General features: G+C 41.7%; 1 protein-coding gene across 2 annotated transcripts in view; it reads left to right on the top strand.

Annotated features, from left to right (window-relative positions):
* The window catches only part of LOC141772176 (vitamin D3 receptor A), a 105,206-nt gene extending 92,395 nt beyond the window's left edge, over positions 1-12,811 (top strand). For both annotated transcript variants that reach the window (XM_074642872.1, XM_074642873.1), the window contains 3 exons: positions 7,500-7,651; positions 9,008-9,124; positions 11,539-12,811. In XM_074642872.1, coding sequence (XP_074498973.1) covers positions 7,500-7,651; positions 9,008-9,124; positions 11,539-11,792 — 523 coding nt within the window. In that variant the 3' untranslated portion in view covers positions 11,793-12,811. The remainder of the gene's footprint in view (positions 1-7,499; positions 7,652-9,007; positions 9,125-11,538) is intronic.
* Positions 12,812-16,736: the final 3,925 nt, after the last annotated feature.

The raw sequence follows: 16,736 nt of genomic DNA, 5'->3' as shown, positions 1-16,736 counted from the left end.
TGGCGGAGCTCCCCGCCCACATGCGGAGCACGTTGATCTGTTGCCTACATGTATGCGGGACATTATTGGGTAGGGTGAGATTCTATTATCACTCCCAAACAAACAAGCTCTTCCAGGAATACGCTGGAACAGGCTGTAGCTTTATAAACGCACGCTGGGGCTGAGAGATAAGTTTATAAATGTATGCACACACAGACACCACGTAATAAAAGAATAGAGAGCCATATGGGTATGCATAATGCATGTGTGTTTGCATGTTATGAAGCAGAACAATAATTGTTGATGTGCCAGCTTTATATTTACATACATTTATTCCTACTGCCTGCCTTGTTGTGGAGCTGAGTCTCAGCTGTGTGTTGTTAGGGGGAATTCATATGGGAATATAAAAGAGTCTGGGATTTCTTTGTTTACCTAGGACAGGGGTGTCAAACTCATTTTAGCTCAGGGGCCACATGGAGAAAAATCTATTCTCAAGTGGGCCGGACCGGTAAAATCATGGCATAATAACTTAAAAATAACGACAACTTCAGATTGTTTTCTTTGTTTTACTTTGGTCAAAAATAGTACAAGCACATTCTGAAAATGTACACATCACAAATAATCCTCTTGACAAAACACTTCAAGTTAGTTGAAAATTCTGAGGAAAAAATTGGTGCAATTTCAAGAACACAATGCCTCAGTGATTGGAACTTAAACTTCGTCTCAGTGTATCTACAAAGCCATTAAACTTTAAGTCACAGCCTATCTGGGATTGAACAAAATAAGAAATAAATAATAAATAAATAAAACAACTCTTCTAGGTATCAAATACCTCATTTGTCATTTCCACATATTAATCCTGTGCTAACTCAACAAACCATACAAACTGAGGTAGAAACTATTCAAGAGGGTTGAGTTACTCCCTGCCTTGTAGGCTAAACTATTTATTGATAGAAAAATAAAAGCTGTGCAATGCATGAACAATTTCAACAAACCAAACTTATGAATTGAAGTGACTGACATTATTACAGTAAATCACACACTGTTCACTTTCTTTAAATTTCCACAGAAGACAATCATTTTCACAGAACTATATCAGGGTGCAGTGTCTCATGCAGCATTTTAAGTGGGATTACCCATTGTTTATTTCACTCCTGAAACCTGGCATCTTTTAGCTTTCACAAGTGCATCAATATCAGGCGTCACATCCTGAGTGGCAGCCAATTTCAGGATGTTATTCAAGTGCTTGTTCGTGAGCCTTGAGCGCAGATTTGTTTTATTGATGCTCATTACAGAGAAAACTTGCTCACAAAGATATGTGGTTCCAAACATGCACAACACTTTTGCAGCAAGGGCTGTCAAGTTGGGGTAACGTGGCAAGAGATACTGATAAAATGTGTCCAAGCCAGCTGCAGCAAATTTGCCCTTCAAATCTGAGTCACACTGCAAGTCTATTATTTCAAGTTGGATGTTGACGGGCAGATCAGAGGCATTCGCGGTGAATGGCGAGCAAAACACTTTGAAGTCTTTCTCCAGTTCACCAAAAATCTGAAAACGTTGCTCAAACTCCCGCAATAGTCCCGTTATTTTATCTTTGAACCGCTTCATGTCTGCGGCATGTTGGGTCGCGCACACATCTTTCAGACAAGGAAAGTGAGCTGCATCACCACCTGCGAGTTGCGTCTCCCACAATGACAGCTTCAACTTGAACGCACATATGCTGTCATAATACTGCGTGACAACTTTGTTGCGCCCTTGCAGCATTTTGTTCAAGTTATTCAAGTGCTCTGTAACATCCACCATAAATGCAAGGTCCTGCATCCATTCTGTGGACTGAAATTCTAACACTGGTTTGCCCTTTTTTTCCATGAACTGTTCAATTTCCTCTCGTAATTCAAAGAAACGCCTCAGCACAGCACCTCGGCTTAACCATCTTACCTCGGTGTGGTATGGCAGCCCATAGTTGTGGCCTTTCTCTCTGAGAAGGCTGTCAAACTGACGGTGATTCAGGCCTCTGGATCGGATGAAATTAACAGTTTGGACGACCACCTTCATGACGTTATCCATCTTTAATGACTTGCAACACAAAGCCTCCTGATGCAAAATACAGTGAAAAGTCCAAAAATCACGTTCTCCATTTGCAGTCTGCACTTTCTCTCTGAACTTTGTCACAACACCTGCTTTTTTTCCGATCATTGAGGGCGCACCATCTGTAGCCAGGCTGACAGCGCGGGACCAGTCCACTCCGACCCTGTCCAGGGCGCCGACGAGTGCGGTGAAAATATCAGCTGCTGTTGTGGTATCCGTCATTGGCACCAACTCCACGAACTCCTCGGTGACGGTCAAAGTGTCATCAACTCCGCGGATGAATATGGCCAGTTGCGCAACATCTGTAATGTCAGTGCTTTCGTCAATTGCAACTGAAAACGCAATAAATGACTTTACTTTGCGCTTCAATTGGCTGTCCAAATCCGCCGAAAGATCAGAAATCCTGTCTGCAACTGTGTTTCTTGTCAGGCTGATATTTGAAAAAACCTGGCGCTTTTCAGGGCACACAATCTCCGCAGCCTTCAGCATGCATGTTTTCACAAATTCCCCCTCACTAAATGGCTTTGAAGCCACTGCAATTTCATTAGCAATAAGGTAGCTGGCTTTCACTGCAGCGTCACTGATTTCTCGGCTATGAGTAAACACAGACTGCTGTTTCTTCAGACCCGCCAACAATTCATTCACCTTCTCTCTTCTCTGTTGTCCTTGAACGTTGTTGTATTTGTCGGCATGAAGAGTCTCATAGTGGCGACGAACGTTATATTCTTTCAGCACTGAAACTTGCTGTAAACACAACAAACACACAGCTTTCCCATTCACTTCCGTGAAGAAATAGAAGGATGACCATTTTTCTTGGAACAGTCTGCACTCTGCGTCCACTTTTCTCTTTTTTGACAGAGACATTTTGGGGCAATGAGGGTGCCAAAGCACGTAATGTTCAAATCGGGCAGGCAGAATGACAAGCTAGCTCCGGACTAGCTGTAGCCTACTTCCTTAGCCCCGGTATAAACAGTTTGCTTGCTTAACAGAATTGGGATAAAATTGGTTATTTGTCCGCCATAAAAAAGTTACAAAAATCTAAATTAAAAGCTGTATTTATTCTTAATCAACTGAATTAAATCATAAAATGCATTTTTTTTAACTATTTTTGAAATTAAATTCATCAATATATTCATCAACAAAATCGCTTATATTGGTTCCTCTACGCGTGATCCATTTTTCAAGACATTCCATGTGCTTTCAATACTTTGTGTATGTACTTCTGGGTTGTTTGGATCTACAAAGTTTTTAGAGTGATTTATTGTCCTGTGTATGTACCCCATTTTTTTTAATATTGAAGTAAGATTTCCAGCAATCAGAAATGATTATTGAACCAGGAGCAATATGTTTCTCAATTAAATCCAACAAAGTTTGTTCTTTTCTATCAGGTACATGGACTAAAAATCTCTTTTTTGTTTCCCTGTAAACCCCACCAAACATCCACTCCGTTTTTAGTATTTATCCTCTGTTATACTTTCTACGCGATATAACAGTTTCATCGATCTCGATCCTTGCTGCAGCGGCCCAGGGTTCGAATCCGACCTGTGGCCCTTTCTGCATTGTCATCCCCTCTATCCCCCCTTTCACCACTATCACTGTCAAATAAAGGAAAAAGACCAACAAAAAAAATCTTAAAAAAAAAAATGTTTTTCCTTTTTATGCTTTGCAAAATCATCTCGCGGGCCGGATTAAACCCGTTCGCGGGCCTGATCCGGCCCGCGGGCCATACGTTTGACACCCCTGACCTAGGAGATACTGCAAAAAGATGATAAACTGGAGCTCTATGCAGCTCGAAGCATTGACTAGAGACATTTTCTCATCCAAGACCTCCAGATTAAAGCTGGGGTAGGCGGGTTTGAGCAAATATGATTAAAAACAAGGTTTTTTATATAATTTGGACTTTTATAATCTGGAAAAAAAAGTGTCCTCCTGTAAAATGAGAATTTGTGACCAAACCGCCATGTTGAGATCAGTTGAGGAAATACCAAGCACGCCCACTAGACGGAGCAAACTTTAATTTTACAGCTAAACAGTACACTACAAGATGTTTATGAAACATTTTACGTGAAAAATAGGCATTACAGTCACAGACGATTGATTCATATTTTATCAGCGCTGCCTAGTTTGACCGTTCGATCGGAGCTTGCGAGTAATTGACAGCTGCCTCCCTTGAATGAACAGCCAATAGGAACGCTCTCTCTCTCTGAAATGACCACTGATTGGTCAAAGTCTCCCGTCACGGGCTCGATTTTTCTAAAGCCTGACAACAGAGCCATGAGGAGGTGCAGAAGTGTAGTTTTCTTTCAGAACACTTGAATTACAATACGCTGAAAGGTTATTGTGGAATTTTTGCCTGATGATGCCAAAAAATTCTTCCCACTGCCGCATTAACTCCGTTTCGACCCCTGAACCTCAGGGTATCCCTGGGTCTTAATTTGTAAAGCCCTTCTTGAAATTGTTCAGCTGAATATGTTCCAACTCACCTTCTCAGTTGATACATTATAGGGATTTGTATCGTTCAACAGCATTTGAGAAGGAGATTCAGAACTTTACGTTTTCTTCCGGGAAAATTGTCAAAACTGTCGCTTTCTATTCAAGCACGTCTTCTTAGTCCTCCGCATTTGATAAATACAGAAAATTACTTTACTAGTTTCTATCCATCCATCTCACACACTGTAACATTGCAGTGATTCAATCTATTCGGTTCTTCCCTGGAATCACTCCGGTGCAACTTTGAAAATGTGTTTAAAAGAAACAAAAGACTGAACATTCTATTTAGCACAAAAATAATGAGTGGATAACAGCTTGAAAGAAAAAAAAAGTGAAGCCGTGAGCTAATTAGTGCATTAGAAACTGTTTTTCCATGATAGTAGTAGTGAAAGTTACACCTGCTTCTGTCAGTGTGTGGAGATACACATACTGTATAGTACTGTATGTACAGTAAATATGAAATGTAACACAGGCGGCTTGAGTGTGTGGATTATTGAGGAGGGCTGAAGACTCACCAAGTCTGCATGTGCACTGTGCCTGTGTGCACGTTTTTATGGCCACACAAAGCCTAGGGGTGGAAACTCTGTTGCTACAGTAACCATATAATACATTCATTGTGCTTGTTGTGCTTATAAGTTTCCCTCACACACACACACACACACACACACACACACACACACACAGACACGCACAGGCAGATATGCACACACATTGATGTGTATGTGGTTAAGTAGGACTTTCTGACAGATAAATACCTGGTATCTGTTAAACGGATCTAGCTGTAGGATGGTGGTGTGTGTGTGTGTGTGTGTGTGTGTGTGTGTGTGTTGTGTGTGTGTGTGTGTGTGTGTGTGTGTGTGTGTGTGTGTGTGTGTCGAGAGTGAGAATAATGGGAGGACATCTGGAGTGGTTGTTTCGCTGGTGGGTTCAGTTTCAACAGGAAGTGAATTTTTTATCTCACTTGATTTGCACCACTTCAGCTACTGAGGGGCAAATTCACAGAAGGATTGCACGGCTGTTGTGGCTGCTAATAGGGCTGTCGCGGTGAAGTAATTTCCCCTGCAGTGATAATGATTGGCTCAACAGCACAATATGCGGTATTATTGCAATTTCTTTCTTTTATTTTTTTCATAATTTATCCTGATTTTAGTGCCGTATAAATTAGAAATGTCACGATACCAGAAATCTAGTAGTCGATACTAAAACAAGTGAATTTCCACGATTCTCGATACCCAATTAGATACCATGGTAAAACAAAAAAAAAAGAGACTTTATTCCTCAGGTATAGCTCAATGACTGTAAGAAAGCAGCAGAGGCTGTACACGCACACACGACTCTCTCTATATATATCCTCAGATTGCAAGCAGTACTTTAACTTCACTGACATGGTGACAGACCATTAGGCCATTAAATATTTATTTAAAATGCTAATGTTATATTTTGATGACGGATGACACAGACCGGTTAGGATGATAGCTTACTACTAAGAGCTATGGTTACATTACGTTAGCCAAAACACGGTAGCCTTCAGCGTTTTGCCATTGCAAGCGTTGTATGGAACATACTTGGCTACAAAACAATGCCAGCAGTCTCAAACAAAAATACTGGTAACGTGTCGGCTATATCAGGATAAAGATAACAAATGTGACAAGCAGTTGTTCATTTAACGTTAACATGAATTGAAACTCGCTCACCTTGAATTCTTTGAACACATCTGGATGTCTGTCTTTGAGGTGCTTTGCTAAATTGGAAGTATTTCCTCCTTTGGTTTGAAAGGTACGATGGCACCGTTTGCATATTGGCTTTTGCGAATCTATCATTACTCCTTGATGATCTGCCTCGAACGCAAAGTACCTCCATACCCGACTCTTGCTATTTGTCTTCTCAACGAGTCGAGGCGGAGCTAGCGGCGGAGCTAGAGGCGGAGCTAGTGTTGCAGCTGCACTTGTTGCCATCTTTCACGTGTAGTTGTTTTTTTTCGTGCTGTTAGGCGTTCTTCTTCTTCCTTCATTTCACGGCAGATGAGAACACTTGTAAGCGTATATGCTGCCCCCATCAGATCCGGAAGGATCGCATCTCCAGTACCTCCGGTACCAATGACCATTACAGGCATCGTACGGTACCTTCGGTACTGTAGAAAAAGAGTACCGTCACATTTTTTTAATTTTGGCATCGACTTGGTAGGGTTACAGTAGGGTTTTTTTTCCAGCTGAGACGCTTTGATTACGTCTGGTTGCTATGATACGGAATATCCGCAGAACTAAAAATGTCGGCACAGGATGGAGTACAGCTGAGGAACTTCTACACCGACGAGATGTGTGTGTGTGTGTTTGTGTTTGTGTGTGTGGTTGTGGCGTTACTGTCTGTGCTGCTGTGTATGCAACGTAAAACTGCCACGAAACACGTGTAAATGTGACCGGCAAAAAAACAGATATATGAGATTGATCGGCCGGTCACCGGTCACGTCCGATGGCTGCTGACAACTATCCGGTTTCGACCGGTGGCCGATCGATCATTCCTAGATCTCGAGTTACACTTTCGCAAAACTACCTCATATATATTTGCCATTCCTGTACTGCAATGTCCTGTTATATATTAGCCATTTATACACAGTAGTCATATGTGCGATACGTGATATTGGCCAATTTATCGGTCTACCTCAAAAATTTGCAATGACTATGCAGGTCCTATACTAAACTAAAGTCAGATGAATATGAGGGGATTTTTTTGAGGAATTGATATAGCACAGAGACAACTGTTGTCCCCTGAAGTTCAAAAGCAAAATGAAGACAAGATATATAAATTTGAAGCTGAAGTAAAGACGCCCACACTGCCCCAGCAGGTTAAACCAGATGTGTGAACATGCTCTTATGTGACAATGCATGTGTCTGACTGTGGACATGTGTACGGTAACATACTGTATCTGTGACTCTGTGTTCCAGAGAACTGACGGCAGAAGACCAGATCGCCCTGTTGAAGTCGAGTGCCATCGAAATCATCATGCTGCGTTCAAACCAGTCATTCAGCCTGGAGGACATGTCCTGGAGTTGCGGGGGGCCCGACTTCAAATACTGCATCAATGACGTCACAAAGGGTTCGTTACACTTCATTGTCATAGTGAAGCTAAAGAAACAGGATTAATGGCTCTGTTTCACTGTGGAATCTGTACATAAACAACGCAAGTTCATTTTTAACACCACAATTTTTTTTACTTTTATGGAAATATAAAAAAATAAAATATGCAAGTGGCTGCTAGATTTGATTCCCTCACCAGCCAAAAAAACAATGGTAATCTATTGAGTAGCTGGTCGATTTTGGAATACACCAGCCACAGTGGCAGGTGGACAAAAAAGTTAATTTCCAACACCCTTGTACCAACTATACGAGCTAATGTCATACTCTCTTGTCGCGAAGGAGGCTAAATAACGCTCCAAACTTAGGCAAAATTTTGGCGAGGTACCCACGAGTCTCCCATTTACAGACATGCCCACTTTATGATAATCACATTCAGTTTTGGGGCAAGTCATAGTCAAGTCAACACACTGACACACTGACAGCTGTTGTTGCCTGTTGGGCTGCAGTTTGCCATGTTATGATTTGAGCATATTTTTAATGCTAAATGCAGTACCTGTGAGGGTTTCTGGACAATATCTGTCATTGTTTTGTGTTGTTAATTGATTTCCAATAATATATATATATACACACATTTGCATAAAGCAAGCACATTTGCCCACTCCCATGTTGATAAAATATATACTATAAATACTTGACAAATCTCCCTTTAATGTAATTTTGAACAGATAAAAATGTGCGAATCATATGCGATTAATCGCGATTAACGATTTTAATCGATGGACAGCCCTAATAAACACATAAGCAGCATGTTTGGACGGCGCGCACACACAGCATGTCAGAGACCTTCGCTTGCTGATTACACATCCTCTCAACACACTCCCTCCTCTTCTTCCTCGTGTACCCAATGCTCCGGAAGTTTCTATCAAGGCCGCAACATCAAGCGCCGCACTGGTAAAACGTGTCTGTGCACACAACACTCTCAATTATGATGACCATGACACAGCTGTTTTTTTTTTTTCTCACACCTTGTATAACAGAGCCTTACTGTACTTGATCACCCACACACTGCTTTTCTACGCACTCTTGCACATTACTATGAGGTTTTGACTTCAGGTATTTTCATTGAAGCAATAAAACAGCCACAGACACACACTCGGTTCTTATTCACTCACACATGCAGGGCAGGAAGTAATGCTCTCTGTCCACACTGTATAAATACACATAGAGGGTAATGATTCTCCCTTGAAGCCCACCGCTGTATAAAGTGTGTTTTCACTTATAAATCAATAGAAAAGCACGGTATAAGTGTCTTTGCCTTAGTGCCAAAAGATGTTACTGACTCTGCAGTGCTAACGGTTTGTGTCGTTCTCCACAGCGGGTCACACTCTGGATCTGTTGGAGCCGCTGGTGAAGTTCCAGGTTGGTCTGAAGAAACTCAACCTGCACGAGGAGGAACACGTGCTGCTCATGGCCATCTGCCTGCTCTCCCCAGGTACTGCTTGTGTTCTGTGTTCACGGTGTAGGTGTATTCCCAGCTGAGGGATTATTGTTAGCAGATTGACTGGCTACTAACGCTACGTCAGGAAAGTAGAAACGGTGAAGCACAAGGTCTGTGTTGCTTGCTAATTCAATTCAATTCAATTAATTTTTATACAGTGTCAAATCATAACGGAGCAGGTGTAGACCGTACTCTACAAGAAAGAGATCCCCCATGAGCATGCACAGCAGCCACAATAATAGCACAGCAGCTATAACTAGTGATACTGTACAACAACAACCAAGCATATAGAATATTCGTGAGCGTTCAACAACAAGTTGAATACAGCGAATGAACACGATCACTGAATGAGGTCATCAAGCAGCAAGGCCACCTCAGGAATAGATGATGAGAAAACGGCTGGATGGGAAATGTCATTTTGAATTCATATATATATATATACACTCACCGGCCACTTTATTAGGCACACCTGTTCAATTGCTTGTTAACACAAATAGCTAATCAGCCAATCACATGGCAGCAACTCAATGCATTTAGGCATCTAGACGTGGTGAAGACGACTTGCTGAAGATCAAACCGAGCATCAGAATGGGGAAGAAAGGGGATTTAAGTGACTTTGAACGTGGCATGGTTGTTGGTGCCAGACGGGCTGGTCTGAATATTTAAAAAACTGCTGATCTACTGGGATTTTCACGCACAACCATCTCTAGGGTTTACAGAGAATGGTCCGAAAAAGAGAAAATATCCAGTGAGCGGCAGTTTGTTTCGACGAAAATGCCTTGTTGTGATGTCAGAGGTCAGAGGGGAATGGGCAGAGTGGTTCGAGATGATAGAAAGGCAACAGTATCTCAGATAACCACTCGTTACAACCAAGGTATGCAGAATACCATCTCTGAACGCACAACACGTCGAACCTTGAAGCAGATGGGCTACAGCAGCAGAAGACCACCTGGTACTAGCACCGGACACTTTATTAGGTACACCTTGTACCTAATAAAGTGGCCAGTGAGTGTATATATATATATATATATATAATGGCCAGATATAACTATTTTTGATCCAAACTAGCTCAAAAGTTTAGAAGTAGCAAAGTTTTATGATCAAAAAGTGAAGAATGCAATAACACTTTTGCTCCCCCAGGTCTAATAGGGGCGGGGGGGCGGGGGGAGCAGCTGCTCAGCTTGACCCATTGCTCAGACGCCTATGAAGCTCAGAACATCCCATAAAAATGTTTTTTTTTTGTAATATCCCTTGAACTACTTTGGTGTTTATATGACTGTCTGTCTGTCTGTCTGTCTGTCTGTTTTTGTCACCCCGAAAGCGTCGCAACCCTGTAAGATGCAGTCACAAAACTTTAAAGATGTTGAAATCAAAATGAAGGTCAGTCTCGAGGATGGCCATGGTCTGAGCAAAGGGTGGCGAATGGGCCATGCTTATAAAATATTTATTGTATGTATGTAATGACTACGTGAAAAGCCTGTAAATAAAGAGAGTAAAAAAACAGGCAAAATATATGGGTTCAAAAGGCTGAGGCAAGAGCCTGAGCAATACTGCATATAATCTATGTGTATATAAGGGCTGTCAATTGATTACATTTTTTAATGTACGCGATTAATCATGAGGATTGTCAACATGTGAGTGCAAATATGCTTGCTTTTTGCATATATATGTATATATTCATTATTGGAAATCAATTAACAACACAAAACAATGACAAATATTGTCCAGAAACCCTCACAGGTACTGCATTAAGCATACAAATATGCTCAGATCATAACATGGCAAACTGCAGCCCAACAGGTAACAACAGCTGTCAGTGTGTCAGTGTGCTGACTTGACTATGACTTGCCCCAAACTGCATGTCTGTAAAGGGGAGACTCGTGGGTACCCATAGAACCAATTTTCATTCACATATCTTGAGGTCAGAGTTCAAGGGACCCCTTTGAAAATGGCCATGCCAGTTTTTCCTCACCAAAATGTAGTGTAACTTTGGAGCGTTATTTAGCCTCCTTCTTGACTAGCTCTAAAACTGAGCCCGCTACAACCCTAAAAATCGTGAGTTGCATAAATGCGTTAAAGAAATTAGTGGCGTTAAAACAAATTTGTGTAAACGCGTTAACTTTGACAGCCCTAATATACCAAATGAGAAAGTGCTGGAACTGTACATTAAAATACTGTTTACTGTTTGGTAATAAGTGTAACAGTAAGCATGTCTATAGACCCCCGATCACAGTCCACCACAACACAGCAACAAACTTACTGATGTTCTCTTTCTCTTTCCATTCTCTCCCCACCTGAACCTTACTCCCCTCTACTTTCTCCCCGTGCCCCTCTCTCTCTCTGTCTACTCTGTGACCTCCCTCATACTACACTCCCTAAACTGCACCCTCTCCGTCCCCCGATGGCAGATCGTCCCGGCGTCCAAGACCACGGCCGCATCGAGCAGCTCCAGGACCACCTGTCGGAGACGCTGCAGGCCTACATCCGGGTCAACCACGCCGGCGGACGCCTCCTCTACGCCAAGATGATCCAGAAGCTGGCCGACCTGCGCAGCCTGAACGAGGAGCACTCCAAGCAGTACCGCTCGCTCTCCTTCCAGCCCGAGCACAGCATGCAGCTCACCCCGCTGGTGCTGGAGGTGTTCGGCAGCGAGGTGTCATAGCAGAGAATGAGGCCCGCTCGCACACATCCACACACTCATCACACATCACAGGATGACCAACCAACCATTACCGCCTTTTCCCCGAGAGAACCCCGGCCCTGATATACCTGGACAATGAGGGAGAACGATGGATCATCAGATAGGTAGACTTCACCTCTTCTTCATCATCTGCCCATCCTCCTCCTCCTCCCGACCTCTGATGCCTGGACCTCTGGATTTATAAGACACCTGAATATGCTGTGGATGTCTGCAGCACTCGGATAACCAGATTTATATTTTAACTTCTGGATTCGCAAACACAGTACCGCATTAAATGTCGTCACGTCGGGGCAGATATCCCGACGCAGATGGACATCCTGATCCTCTCCAAATCCACAAACTCGCCTTTTCTCATCACCACCTTTTCCCCCGGACATCACCGCTAGATTCCTGCCATATTTTTTTTACAGCGAAGACAGCATGATGGATGTGACGGTCGCATCCCTTTTAACCATCATCCTCATAACATTGTTCCATGTTCACATCATCGCGACGACAGATACACCGATTTTTACATCTATTAACCACGCTGGCACTCGCGAGTTCCAGATAAAATTGCTAGCAAATGTTACTACACTTGTGTTAGATAGCTTTGTTGACAGCAAAGACATCCAAATATATCAAACATCAACATGGCCAGCGAGCTTACAGTAATATAATGGAAAGAAACTGGGTTTACCGGTTTAAAAAAATACTTGGTTAAGTCGGGCTGCTTGGCCCCGTGTATCTGTGTATGTGCATAGAGAGGTCTGAGATGGTCGGCTGAAGCGAAGAAAGCAAGTTCAGTTTGGGAACGGTGAGAAGAGAGGTGAGATTTGGAGGAACGAGTAAAAGGATATGCTACGGTTGGAATTCCCTGTTCACAAGACAAAAGGGAATTTCACAAAACAAGAATGTATGTATAATGCTATATAAATATAAATGATACGTATAAGCTGATATATATGAATATATATATACATATATATATATATATATATATATATACATATATATATATATATATATATATATATATATATATATATATATATATATATATATATATATATATATATATATATATATATATATATATATATTTAAGAAAGCGAAACATGGTTGCTTCCATGGAAGCAAATGAGTGTTGTATAATGTAGAGGATTTGAAGGCCCCCTCCTCAGTTGTGTGTGTGTGTGTGTGTGTGTGTGTGTCGTCTTCTAAAAGACAAACGCACACACACATTAGAAAAGCGCTGAGAAGTGTGTGAGGAGTCCTTCTATTTTTGTGACGTGTGTACAGTAAATGAGAATATCGATGGACCACAAGGGGGTGTGTGCAGGCTCTGGCCGAGGGTTCAGTGCAGGGAAGCGCTTCTCTGTTGTCATTTTTTTTTTTTTGGACCTGTGAAGTTCGTAGACCGACACACGCAAACACATCGTCATGTTTCGTGGATAGCGACTATCCAAAAATATTTCTTCGGCTGGTTAGATTGCTGCTAAGACAGTTCGAGCTAGATAGTTGGACAGAAAAAACCAACTACTGGCTGTTGCCTCAGGGAAAAGTTTGTCTGATGATTATTGTGTACTTGGTGTTTATGGTGTGTGTGGCGTAAGCTTACAATCATTAGACAGAGATTGTTTTTAAAGCTCCAGGCATCACTGTGATTTCTAATCATACTAAATATAACAGCGTAAGTAAGCTACAAGTGAAACTTTTTTGAAATACTACAAGATTTTCATTCCTAATCTCAATTAAAAAAAAACTCCTGCATGATCGTACAGTCCATTAGAGATCACCTTCCTATTAAATGGCTAACATGTTAAAATAGGGTGTTAAAACATTGAGGGATTAATATCAGCCTTAAGTTTATTTTTTCAGGTTCAAAGTGAATAATCTACAGAAGGTAGCAATGTACAGCAGTTAAAACAATGTAGTGTTTTTGGAATGAAATCCTTCAGATACTTCACAGCTGAGTTATGAAACACAAGAAATAACTTTTTTATATTAAATATAAAAGCAAGCCTCATACCTTTTTTTTTTTGTCACATTGATATCATTTCAACACCAGCCACATAAGCGAGGTTTTTTAGGATGTTACTTTTCAACATCACTACATATCATATATCACGTTTTCAGTGGACACGGAGCATGCTCACCCCCTCACGCAGGCCTGGATCGCCCCCTTGTGGACAAACCTTGTAAATACCACTTGCTAAGTCTGTACATAGTTAGAGATTAATGTAGGCAGAATACTAAGAGAATTCAATTGTTGATGGCAAGATGCTCTGGAGATACAGCACTATATGCAATTAGGAGATGGACTCTTATGTTGTGTTCAACTAGAATAGACAGAGGTGGCAGTCCTGGTGAAGTTACTGAGTTGTTTCAGGGTGGGCTGAAGAAGACTGGACAGAATGGCTTTTTAAAAGCTATATTTATACTTCTTTTTGTTTTTCTTTTTTAATTTTGGCGCCCAACATTCAGCAAATTGAAATTCAACCAACTTCATTACAACAAAATTCTGATATTAGGTGTTTCACAGATCAACACACCTACAAGATCATTAAGAAAGTACTAGGGCTGTCGTTCGATTAAAACATTTAATCACAATTAATCATTTTTTATCTTAAAATGAGATTTGTCAAGTATTTAATCCTCTTATCAACATGGGGAGTGGGCAAATATGCTGCTTTATGCAAATATATGTATATATTTATTATTGGAAATCAATTAACAACACAAAACAATGACACATATTGTCCAGAAACCCTCACAGGTACTGCATTTAGCATAAAAAATATGCTCAAATCATAACTCTACGAATTTGCGTGTTATTATTGCGTTAATTTTGACAGCCCTAGAAAGAACCTGTAATCATCCGGCACCAACCTGGCCAGTATAGTCCCTAATAAATGGCCAGCATTGGTCCAACCCTGTTTCGGATGATGCTCCTGTAGTGCAACGATGGGACTCAGAAATCTGATGTGTTATAATTGCAAAGGCTTCATGTGACTGAACATTCCCAGTGGTTGATCATTCCAACTGGCTGAGTCTCGTGCACTCTAAAACATCAGTGTAAGCATCCTTAACTCTCCGGCACCCAACAAACTCAGTGTGTCTTCACCAGGAAGTGTCCTCTCTGTCCATTCCAAGCTTATGGATGTACATCTTTTCTCTTTCTCTCTCTCTCTTTCTAAAGTCTATCGATAAGCTTTTGACAATTATACAGTATATTCAGAATATTTTCATTTTGGTGAATTTCTATTTTTCTTTTGTTCCTTTCAAGATTGTCAATTTTAATGTGTGTCAAGAGTGTTGCTGTCTCTAGCTAGCGCTTGGCTTGCTGCGCTGGGACGTCGTTTTAATGAAGCAGAGGTGAGCCCGCCGGAGCCTTTTCCAAGTGCAAAATGAACAAGCTCCACTTCCCTTGTTCCATTGATTTCAAGCGAGCGAATGCAGAATAGCCCTTTTTAACTAAAGATGCGGCTTCGCTTTTCTTGTTTGGACGGGGGAAGGGACACTGGCACTCGCTCTCCTTTTCTTTTTCTAACGGAATAAAAAAAGACTTTGCAGCCGTGTTACACCCGGAGCTGCTCCCTGAGGGGGAAGAACACAGTGGAGCTTAAATCTTTTCACCGTCAATGGAAAGGCTCTGAAAAATACAGCTACATCTGCTTTTTCCAGAAGTCAAACACAATCAAGTGATCGCGAATTAACACTGCCTCAACTGACTGACACGGGATTTTAGCCAATGGCAAACTGTCGCGGCAACAGCGTGGGCGTGCCTCTTCATCCACCACCCAGCCGTCTAACCGCCTCTTCTTCTGCAATAGCTTACTACAGCAGGATTACCCTTCATAGCTTTAACTCAGCAGCCAATCAGGCTTGGAAAACTGTGGTGCACCAAGGGCTGATGGGAGATTTAGTGGAACAGCTGCTGTGGAATTGGATGTGTCACTTTACTGTGAAAAAAAAATGCAGAAATTGGCTCCTTTGAACCCCGGAAACCCTTTGGATCGGACCTCCAGAAGACTGTGTAGAATCTGTATAGAAGATCTTAGGAGATAAAGTATTTTTCAAATGAGAATCGCCGCAGGCAGACGTAGTGGCGTGCTCTACAGTGTGCAGTGACCGACGAGATGTCGCCTCCTGAACCCAAAGTGTGACATTACCTTTCTCACTATATGTCTCGCGTCGTAGCTCTTGGAATTTTAGATTTTTTAAAAAATCATTGTTTGTTAAAAGAATAGACATAAATAATGGACTTTTTTTTACATTCAACATCATCTGTTTCAAAAAGGAATGCAGGGCGAGGGTGACGAGGTGAGAGTGCGCTCAGTTTTGAAGCGGGAACCATCAGTTGTTTGACTTTGCTACGCTCTCGCCCCTCTCAACCCTCCTCCCCTCAACCCAGGTCAGCAGTTCCACCTCAGTAGCCTTACTTACAGAAACCTCACTCAGCTGGAAACATTTAACGGATACCTCAATACTTTACAGGATGACTTTTCACAATAGCCTTTAAGGGAACCAAACATAAACTACACTCACACAGACAGACACACCACAACTCTCTCTCCTCAGCAGTGTTTCTACGTCAAACTTTACCGTAAACTAGTTGTATACAGAACAAGGCTGTCCGGTAGAATCCTCCAGCCAGTAGACCAGTCAGTATGTGAGTGGATCCCAATGTTTCTACGTGTTAACTCTGTTTTTTCTCACGTGATCCTCATCTCTGCCTCATTCTGTATTTCCTGTTGTCTCTACAAAACAGAAGACGTGCCGCTAAGCTTTGGCGCTGCGTTTAACCGAAACATACTACCTCTCCCTTCCGCATGATTGTGTTTATGATAAAGCATCCGTTTTTATTTTAACACTAATTTAGAAGGTTATTTTTGTGTATATGTACAGTAAATTCCTTTTTAT

Source organism: Sebastes fasciatus, chromosome 8 (assembly GCF_043250625.1).
Source record: "Sebastes fasciatus isolate fSebFas1 chromosome 8, fSebFas1.pri, whole genome shotgun sequence".
Taxonomy (NCBI): Eukaryota; Metazoa; Chordata; class Actinopteri; order Perciformes; family Sebastidae; genus Sebastes; species Sebastes fasciatus.
Note: the sequence above shows the minus strand (reverse complement) of the source record. Positions and strands in the feature narration are given on the sequence as shown.